The sequence below is a fragment of the Manduca sexta genome, chromosome 11 (genome assembly GCF_014839805.1).
Source record: "Manduca sexta isolate Smith_Timp_Sample1 chromosome 11, JHU_Msex_v1.0, whole genome shotgun sequence".
NCBI classification, from domain to species: Eukaryota; Metazoa; Arthropoda; class Insecta; order Lepidoptera; family Sphingidae; genus Manduca; species Manduca sexta.
This window is the reverse complement of record NC_051125.1, coordinates 6,747,657-6,758,811: the sequence shown is the minus strand read 5'-3', so window position 1 is coordinate 6,758,811 and position 11,155 is coordinate 6,747,657. Positions and strand designations below refer to the sequence as shown.

The 11,155-nt window shown below is 35.4% G+C and overlaps 1 protein-coding gene across 2 annotated transcripts; it reads right to left on the bottom strand.

Moving 5' to 3' along the window:
* Positions 1–202: 202 nt before the first annotated feature.
* Positions 203–10,269, bottom strand: LOC115441819 (serine/threonine-protein kinase PAK mbt). 2 transcript variants are annotated; one of them, XR_005112191.1, is made up of 10 exons: positions 9,780–10,269; positions 9,522–9,668; positions 8,634–9,210; positions 6,078–6,181; positions 5,604–5,795; positions 5,147–5,323; positions 4,744–4,866; positions 4,189–4,353; positions 3,549–3,975; positions 203–3,114 (listed from the first exon to the last, which is right to left on the bottom strand). XR_005112191.1 is itself a non-coding variant. In XM_030166737.2 (9 exons), exons 2-9 carry the CDS (start codon positions 9,660–9,662, stop codon positions 3,712–3,714), a joined length of 1,743 nt encoding a protein of 580 aa, XP_030022597.1. In that variant the 5' UTR covers positions 9,663–9,668; positions 9,780–10,269; the 3' UTR covers positions 203–3,711. The 2 variants fall into 2 exon arrangements, 1 of the variants encoding a protein (XP_030022597.1); XM_030166737.2 differs by having other exon boundaries at positions 203–3,975.
* Between the last annotated feature and the right edge of the window lie 886 nt (positions 10,270–11,155).

Sequence of the window (11,155 nt, the reverse complement as noted above, 5' to 3'; positions counted from 1 at the left end):
TAATGCATCCTGACCGCTACCTTCGGTTCGATAGTGGACAAATTAAAGTTTATTGAACTGTTTGACATATATATTGGCATCGATTCGTAGAATTGTTAAAATCGGGCGACCGATATTTATATCTTTAGAGAAAGTACCTATTATTATTATTTTTCGTAAACCCAGTCTATACTTCAAGCATTGGAATTAATAAAATACACAATTATTTCAAAAATCTATATTTCATAACATTTGTTAACAATGTGATATCATAATATTACAATATATTTGGCATAATACCTTACACGAAATTAATGTTGATGCAAACAAATAAATTACAATTGGTCTATTCGGTTTCAATAGGGAATAAATGAGTGTTGTGATGAGTGATGTTTAAACTTACATTACAACATAATAGTATAATATCAGGTGCAATGAACTTAAATAATGGCGTATACAGAATAGGCAGAGAAACAGTGTAAAAGTATCTCAATAATAATCTACAATAACAATTTATCTTTAAGGCACTAATATTTCTCACAAATCTAAAATTCAAGAATTATTAATCTCATTGCTAGCTGCCTAAGTCTTACTTTAAGTAAAAATACTAGTAAAGATAGTGAATTTTTAATAAACTTATTTATGCTAGCTGCCTTTGCTTAAGTAAAAGAAGCCCTTACACAGGTAGTTATCTACAGTAGGTACCTAATCAACATCGATTTCAGTGTCCAAATCGATTAATCAATTTGTTATCGATTATACTTTTGAATTAGTGCCATAAGCACCTATACACCATATCCTAGAAAATGCTAAGGGGAGTGATCTGCTTCAGCTGTATATAGAAATTATGTATAAATAACCACAATTTGCACATATTTGAAATATAATAATAAATACAAGGATAATAACAGATTCTCGTAGATTTGTGACCACATAATATCATTATAACACCTACATTTAATACATATTATAATTAACTGCTAACAAAACTTTTAAAAAATATTAATAATTTTTAAATCTGAATTTTAGTACCTGCATAAGAGCGTATTTTGTAAGCTACATTATAATTAATATACTCGAATGAAGAAATCACAGTAAAGTTGCTACCAGACAACTAACTCGGAAACGTGGCTAATGTGTCATCTATGGAGTACAACACAATGCCACAAAAATTAGCACAATTTGATAATAATGCCTTTTAGGAATGCTAAGTGCAAGAGAGAAATAAGTACTAATCACCTTACTTATATCTAAATACCAATAAACAATGTTTCTTTGTAAATAAGTACGTAGGCAAATGTAATACTGATAAAGAATTTATTTTTATAAATTTCTGGCACAGTTCAATAATATTGTTGATTATAAATTTAACCACTACATTTTTTAAATAATTCGATATTTGTAATTGATATTGTAGATATAAATTGATAGTTCGATATTCAGTATGTTCATCACACAATTTACACATAGCCATATTTTTATAGCCACTGTGATACTGCAATTTTTAATTCATTATTTCATAATATAAATAACATTGTACTAAATGGACGGGGAAGAGAAGATAATATCCTACATAATTTATCCGAAGTAATCTACAGTTTAATTACTGTATTATCCTACAACAATGTTCATATTCAACAATTTTATGGCAATAAGAGAAACACCTTTAACAATAAATAGAAAACGTAAAAGATATATAATTTGGAAAAATTAAATAAAGGAATGTGATCAATACTGCGTGTCGAATAGCGAACACAGCAAATAATATCAGTGCTTCGATTATTTCGGTTTAACAAATTTTTAGATTCAACTTAGACAAGTAATATTGGTCAATGTAAAATCGCAGGTTATCAATCATACAGTTTTGAAACTAATGCAGTAGTGCAGAGCGAATGCACGAAGTGGAACATTGCCAGCCCCGTCTTATCAACACACTTACGGCCATTTTCAATACACGATCCTCAACTTAATTTTATATCAAATAAATAAGTCAATGGTAAGAATGTTAAAAAAACTCTGTTCTGATTGGTACATTGTGACGGACTGGGAACGTTTATTAAAAACAGGGGTTAGTAGGTGGGATCAAGAGATAATTCACGTGAGCGTGTTAAAACATACTAGCCGAAACTATCGTGTGCTGATTACCTTAAGATAAATTCCGTGAAGAAAACAAAATTAATCCTAATTCTGTTTGTTATGTTTCTTAAAAATTGATATTAAAATCCTATTGTAACCAGCAATTGCCACATCACCTACCTAGTGGTAAGATTCATAAAAAAGGCGTTTTTTCTGTTTTATGATTAAATACATTTTGCAATGCAGGTACAATACAAATAATTGTACTTTTCATTCTTCATATATATACATTTGAATATGCACTGAATTGTACACGACGCAAATAAAAAAAACCATGCTCCAATCCACTGCATGATTGTTAAACTGTGATAATATTTACAGCCAATTCATAGTATAAAAAGCTAAAATATCAGTTCACTGGACTATGTTAACAGTTATGTTAATATTAGTTTACTTTCTATGAATAAAAAGATATAGTTATAAAGAAGTTGCTTGGATACAACTTTGGTATGTCATGATATTTGTCATTACCACGTAATATCAAGCTGATCATACGCGCCTGGGCATTTCAAGCATTCATCATTTTATCGCAAAAAGTTTCGTCACAAGGTTTTATTAATCAAAAAAATATTTTTAATATCAAGTAGCATACTGATATTCATCGCTTAGGTATTAGATAAAAAAATAAGAATTATTCATTACTTTTCAACAATAAGCGATCTGGCTATGAGTGCGATACTCATGAAATTCTTATAGCGAGTGTTATAAATTATTAGTTAAACATTTGAATATTTCATGGCGAAATCACATTTCAAATTGGAATTACAAAAGTGTCAGTCTATTAAAATGTTTTGCTTAGTGCATATTATTAAGCCGCGTCCTAATTAGGGGAGTAATTTCGCTCACTGAAAATGCTCAGCCTTCTCAGGAATTGCGTATGATCGTTTCCCATAAGAGGTTGCTGGGCATAAGGAAAAGTCTGCCGCACCGTGAGCTTTATTTCCTGTGACAGTGTAAGTTCGTACAAGAGCCATTTTACGTAATCTTCATGAAATTGGAGTGGAATTGTATTCTGTATGCCAATTTCAATTGTCATAATCGCGATGAGGGGCGTTACGGACTTGTTATAAACTGCCAAAATAACATTTGGTATTAATCATGGCCCAGCTCGACATGATGTATCTCGAGACAACGACAATTAATTATAACATGTCGAAATGTTAAACACTAATTATAAGTGAGGCAAATTACAACTGTCTTGAGTAAGCGCGTCTAATTTTATAAAATATTTGCCTTACTCAGTCTTTATCATAAGTAGGCAACAAGAACCTACGGGAACAAATAATTTAAGAATATTCGTCACTTGCGGGTGTAATAATTTTTAACGGGAATAATGAGGTTGCTCACGAAAACGGAAAATTATGTAAAACCTAGTATATACTGGTATTCGATAATTTCGTGGTGTCTTCGCGTGTCCGTGTTTGTCACTCGCATATGATAGATATGTAAGGGCAATGGCGGCCTTAGTAGTTGGTATACTGGGCAAACGTCCGGGCCTCGAGCTTGCAAGGGATATAAAAAGAAAACATTACCCTCTTTGACAATCGGGTAAGAAGGCTTTTCATAGATCTGCCGTCACTAGGTATGTGATAGTGTTTAACGCGGTTGTGGGTGCGGTGGATGCGGCTGCAGTGGGTGGTGCGGCTGCGGCTGTGGCTGCGGCTGCGGCGGCATGAGCGGCACGAGCAGCGCGGGCGGCCCGGCGCGGCGCAGGAAGGCGTGCTGCAGCAGGCGCTGCGCCGAGTGCCGCGCCGCCGGGTCGCGCACCAGCGCACACTCGATGAACGCGGACAGGTCCGCCGGGCAGCGCGCCGCCCCGCGCGGCCGCGGCGGCGGCATGTCGCGGATGCGACGCATCGCCTGCAACAACCGTTTACTCTCACACACATTCACTCCGTATACTGATCATGTTATATGACCTCGACACAACGTCCTTTTTACTAAACAAGCATAGTATTAAATCATAAATAATTGAATTATTACATATACAATTAATATTTTACCATTATTATCACCTTTCTTTGTATATAAATAGTTGCTAATATTATTTAGCACACATATAAATATACGAACCTGCAACGGCGGCTCGTTGAAGAAGGGCGGTTCTCCGTCGACCATCTCGACGATCATAATACCGAGTGACCACACGTCCACCTCAGGCCCGTATGGCAGTCTCGATATCACCTCGGGCGACATCCAGTATGGTGTTCCGACAAGGGACTTTCGCTTCGGCAGTTCCTGATAAAAGTATTCACAACAATTTATATGAAGGTAGAATGTCAATAAAAATTTAGTAACTTTAATCTTAACCCATATAATATAATTCAGTACCTAACGATTATCTTAATTTATTTATACCATTAAACAATTTAGCAATAAGACAAAGAACAATAGGATTTACTAAAAATAAAAAATGATTGATGGAAAAAATAATAATAATTCTTTCTAACCTGAAGAATTTATAAAACAATATTCGCAAACAGTTGTTCCAGTTACAATCTAACTACATTATTTTGATTGTATAAATCTTCTAAGTAAACATGATGTGGAGTGATCACTTATCAAGTAACATTTTATTTATATTACTAACAGTGAATACGCCGAAGCTGATATGTTATTAGTTATTACCTGTGAAACTTGAGCACAGAAACCGAAGTCGGATAATTTGACGCGACCATCCGCCGTCATCAGAATGGAATCTGATTTGATATCTCTGTGAATAACACCTTGACTGTGCAGGAATGCCAGCGCCTGAAAATATTGTACAATCAAATAATGAATTTTTGGACATAAATCATTTAAATATTATAATTATTTAATAAATTGACAAAATGTTTGTTAACCAGTCATATAACTCCAATGAATGGATTTGTATGTCACACAGATTGAAAATTTCCTTAGACTACCAGGATTTTTTTAAATGTTGGATTAAAACATATATCTATTTGATTTTCAATATAAATAAGCTGCTTTCTTGAAGGTCCCTAATAATATTGTGAATATAAAATTTGGTGTGCCAATGTTCTAGTACCTTCAAACACTGTTTGCAAACTGTAGCAATTTGTTCAGCATCCATCCGGGCTCGAGTGACGATATCGGTCAGCGCTCCCCCGGCCATGTACTCCATCACTACCCACAGCTCGTCACCCACTAGATACGACGCGTGCATTTCCACGATGTTCGGATGTGGGTAATCGCGCATGATCACCTGTATGTATAAACAAATATAAGGACAAACTCTTATCCTAATATAAGACCATTTTCTGACCCTCAGACTTTGTTTTTGGGTTGGTTGATCATACTTTAGCGTAGGTGCAATACTTTTATAAAAATATGGTAATAATTATTTTTGTTGTTTCGGAAATATGTAGTACATTTTGTTATTTTCAAAGCATTTTTCGAAGATTTTCAGCAAAATAATTATATGAATTGATATTATTTGTGGTGCATAATGCGCAGTGCAAGAGGTCGTATTAAGTATGACGCACCACTTCGTTGAAGAGCAGCTCGCGGCGCTGCTGCTTGCGCAGGTTCATCATCTTAACGGCGAGGCGGCGGCGCGTGCGCGTGTCGGTGGCGGCGCACACCACGCCGGTGCTGCCCTCGCCGATCTTCGTGAACCCGCTCAGCGTCGCCCGAGGGTCCCCTTCGCTCACCACCAGCCGCAGCGCCGCCCGGAACTACACACACAGACAATATCACTTTATTGCGAACCCTCTACTTGCGAATCAAGGTGAGATATCCGATAAAAAAGATCACATATTTTATTAAATCTGAATTCCACCAACTTTAAGTAAACAACAAAATGTCTGTTAGTCAAATAGGCAGTTAAAATATAAAGCGCAATCCCAAAAAACAAAATGGATAACTTTCATAATTTACCTCCTGTCAATATTTATTGATCAGTTCAGGCAGGCAATAGATTTGGAGCCTCATATACAATTGTACGTTGTGCATCATACCTGTTCGTGCGTCAATCGCAGTTCATGCTTGGATGCGGCAAGAGGCAGGTGCGGTGCCGCGGCCGCAGGCGTAGGATGCTGGTGTCTAACGGGATACCCATCACCTAAGTAATGACATAACATAATAAAAAAAAACGTAATATACAGTATGTAAGGTTACTCAATGGACCTGTTCAGAAGGTATTTCAGTGTTCAATTCTCATCCCAAATACAATACATAAAATATGCCTTATTTTTAGGGTAATTTTAGTAATAATAGTATTTTTGAATTATTAGGAGAAAATAGATCATACATAAAGGTCATATTCAAATATAATGAACTATAACATAGTTCAAAGAAGAAGCTAGCACATGGATACTAAACATTGATAGTCTTTCATACATATTCTCAATAAACCTCACACACATTCATAGTTTTTTTGTAAAGTTATAACAAATTAATAAAGACAGAATTTATGCCTAAAACTGTCCTTAAAATGTAGCAGTAAATAATAATATTGTGCTGGAATTTGTGTTAATTCACTTTGCAGTTTTGATAAATAGCACTTAAAAGAGGTCAACTAAGATAAAATTTGCTGCCACTATTGAGTGGCAATTTTATTTGTATAGATAATGCCTTATGCCATTTTTGGTACTGTTATTTTGTTGGTCTACCGAGCCTAATAAATAAATGTTATGCAAAATATTTATCAGCAGCATCAGAATTTAATCAGTGCTATTTTGTTATATCAAATTAATTAATCACTATCTGATATTAAAAATTGTGTAATTACTGTTAAAAATTTTAAACACAGTATATTTATTTACATGAGTTAACAATGTTATCCATAATTTTGTTGGCATTATGAGATAATGTAAAAGAAATTATTGATGTTTGTATGGGTTATTAACTTATTTTAAACCTAGCTTTAAATAACTGTAATCTATACTATTATATAAAGCTGAAGAGTTTGTTTGTTTGTTTGTTTGTTTGAACGCGCTAATCTCAGGAACTACCGGTCCAAACCGAAAAATTCTTTTTGCGTTGGATAGCCCTTTGTTCGTGGAGTGCTATAGGCTATATATCATCATGCTATACCCAATAGGAGCCAAGCAGTAATGGCTAATCTCAGGAAATACCGGTCCAAACTGAAAAATTCTTTTTGCGTTGGATAGCCCTTTGTTCGTGGAGTGCTATAGGCTATATATCATCACGCTATACCCAATAGGAGCGGAGCAGTAATGGCTAATCTCAGGAACTACCGGTCCAAGCTGAAAAATTCTTTTTGTGTTGGATAGCCCTTTGTTCGTGGAGTGCTATAGGCTATATATCATCACGCTATACCCAATAGGAGCGGAGCAGTAATGGCTAATCTCAGGAACTACCGGTCCAAACTGAAAAATTCTTTTTGCGTTGGATAGCCCTTTGTTCGTGGAGTGCTATAGGCTATATATCATCACGCTATATTCAATAGGAGCGGAGCAGTAATGGCTAATCTCAGGAACTACCGATTCGAACTGAAAAATTATTTTTGGGTTGAATAGTCCTTTGTTTGTGGAGTGCTCAAAGTCATATATCATCACGCTATGACCAATAGGAGCGGAGCAGTAATGGCTAATTTCAGGAACTACCGGTTTGAACTGAAAAAATCTTTTTGTGTTGGATAGCCCTTTGTTCCTGGAGTGCTATAGGCTGTATATCATCACGCTATGACCAATAGGAGCGGAGCAGTAATGAAACATGTTGCAAAAACGGGGAAAATTATAAGTTTTGAGAGCTTCCGTTGCCTGCGCTGCGTAAACGGTTAAAGTTATGCAACAATGATGTATGACGGGATTGTTCCACTTTAAAAGTTCTAAAAATTATATTATAAAACAATGTCCCCCGCTGCATCTGTCTGTCTGAACGTGTTAAACTCAAAAACTACGCAACGTATTAAGATGAAATTTGGTATGGAGACAGTTTGAGACCCTGGGAAGAACATAGGCTCCCGGGAAACTACTACTTTTATAACGGAAAACTTTAGCCTGAAAAATTTTATAACGCGGGCGGAGCCGCGGGCAAAAGCTAGTTATATATATTGCTTCAACACAGTAAATTCAAAATTCCATAATGTCCTTCCAGGGTCTCAAACTATCTCCTTTTTTTTCCAAATTTCATTGAAATTCATTACTCAGTTTTTGAGTTTAACATATTCAGAAAAGCAGGCAGATGCGCAGGGGCTTTGTTTTAAAACATGTTTTTAGAACTTTTTAAGAGGAATTTTTCCATCACATAAGTTTGTTGCGTAATTTTAATTGTTTATGCACCGCAATGGAAGCTCTCAAAAGGATTAAATTTTCCCTGGTTTGAACATTTTTCATTATTCTCTCATATTGGTCATAGCATTATGTTACATGTATACTGTATAGCCTAAAGTCTTCCTTGATAAATGAACTATCCAACAAAATATTTTTTTTTTTCAATTGAAACCAGTATTTCCTGAGCTGAATGCTTCCAAACAAACAAACTCTTTAGCTTTATATAATAGTATAGATAAGGATTAGAAATAAAGATTCTTAGCACAAGAAACTCACCAATATTCATATTGTTTCCATTCAGTCCATGGGGCACTGTATGAGTGACTGCAGGTGGGGGATGATTGTGTTGATATGGTACATTAGCATTTTGAATATTCTGGAAACTCATTGTAGCATGATGGTTATCATTGATTTCTCCAATGGGTCTCACTGTTGCTTCATGACTTTGTTGCGACCAGTCCACTGGGGACTCTGGAATAGGCTTGTTCAAAGCAAAATTACTCTGCTCTCTCCTCAAACTAGGATATTGCTGTGGAGCTGGGGGCACTGGTGGTGACTCCTCTGGCACAGCTGGTGGGACATTTGGCTGGTTACGGAAATCTCTCCTTATCCTGGGTGGGCTTGTACTTCTTAAAGAATTAGATCTAGCAACATTTGATGTTTTTGGTAACACAACCCCATTTTGCACTGGTTGTTGTTGCTGAGGCACACTTGAAGATATTGGACGTGCTATTGAAGAAACGGATGTGGTACGATGTTCCCCTCTTACAATCGTTTTCAAGTCTAGAATTTCGGTGGGTGTGATTTCTGAGGGGTCGACCAGAGGTAGTGGTCTGTTTGTTGACTTTAATATCTGCAATAACCATAATATTACCTAGTACATCACAAATATGTCAAGTATAATGTTATCTTATTTATAGCTCATAATATGCTTTTATACATGTATGAAACAAATATGGGTCACATACACTTTTGGCTATAAAAAAGAATTATCTACTTGACACATCATTTAAATGAAAATAGATATAACATTTAAAACTTATTCACAAATTTTATATCAAATGATAACATACAATAAGAAACTCATGAAATCATGTGTGTAAACATAAATACAGTACTATAATTAATTTAAAAAAAGAACTAATTAACTACCAGTGACTATACCTGGTTATTGCCAACAAGAGATGCCCATTGCAAAGGAAGTCCAACAAACTTTCCCTCTCGTTTATCGAAACCTGTATGTACTCTGTGTTCGAAGTTACTGGGCGGCGAAATTAATGGCTTTTTCTTTTTTTTAGAAAACATTATTCACTGCAACCAAAATAGTTTGACGTAAACAAAACATTTAAATAACATTACCAAATCAAATTAGATCAACAACTCATTATAAATGATTGTAAACTAACAAAAAAGAAAGCTTACCAACACTTTCTTTTACAACACACCGTAAAAACATCAATTGGATGCGTACGCAATTTGTACAAACTGAGAACAATATTAACACACTGCTAACCGAACACTTGAAGTCGTAGTTCTATGTAGGTACACATGAACACAAACTGAATACCAAATCGAGGGCTTATTCCGACATTCCTCGAGTGCCATTAGCCATACATGCTATAGAATACACAAATTAAATTATCGTACGAAACAATTGTACACATAGTTTACGTTTGCTTTACTTTTACACTAATCAATAGTAATTACAGAGGAAATTTCAAGAAAACTCATAAGTTCTTTTTTATTGTTAAACTTCGCAGCTGCACATAAACAAGTTAAATAAAAACCACAGAGAGTGACGGACCAAAGAGTTTTGAGCAGGTACCTATTCAGTAGGTAAAGAATAAATGAGACGACGAGACATCTCACATCAAATACCTAACCGAATTTCTATAAGCACTAGTGATGTGAAAAGATTGTACATAACTAATCGACATCATATATTATAGATACCTATTCCTTTATTAGCACCCAATAATCCACAATGAAAAATCGAAGATAATACGAAGATAAGAAGATATACGTTGTTAATGTTTACGATCGAATGACAGTCTATTCAAACGAGATCTTTTCATCACACTAGGAATCAAATAATACGTAAAAACTACAAATAAATTGCGAGACGGGAAGACTCGTCGTAATACCATCATGCAAATGTTTGGATTACAAAGAATTGGTTAAGATCCATAGCATTTACTTATATATTATGGTTTTAGATGACAATGGTGGTTCCGCCCGGCCCATACGAGAGCTCTCCTGTTATAAAACTTGTACCTTCTACATAATATATACTATTTTGCCCGCGGCTGCGCCCGCGTTATAAAGTTTTTCAGGCTAAAGTTTTCCGTTATAAAAGTAGTAGTTTCCCGGGAGCCTATGTTCTTCCCAGGGTCTCAAACTGTCTCCATACCAAATTTCATCTTAATACGTTGGGTAGTTTTTGAGTTTAACACGTTCAGGCAGACAGATGCAGCGGGGGACTTTGTTTTATAATATATTTTTTAGAACTTTTTAAGAGGAACATTCCCGTCATACATCATTGTTGCATAACTTTAATCGTTTACGCAGCGCACGCAACGGAAGCTCTCAAACCTAATAATTTTTCCCCGTTTTTGCAACATGTTTCATTACTGCTCCTATTGGTCATAGCGTGATTATATATAGCCTATAGCACTCCGGGATCAAAGGGCTATCCAACACAAAAATATTTTTTCAGTTCAAACCGGTAGTTCCTGAGATTAGCCATTACTGCTCCGCTCCTATTGGCCATAGCGTGATGATATATAGCCTATAGTACT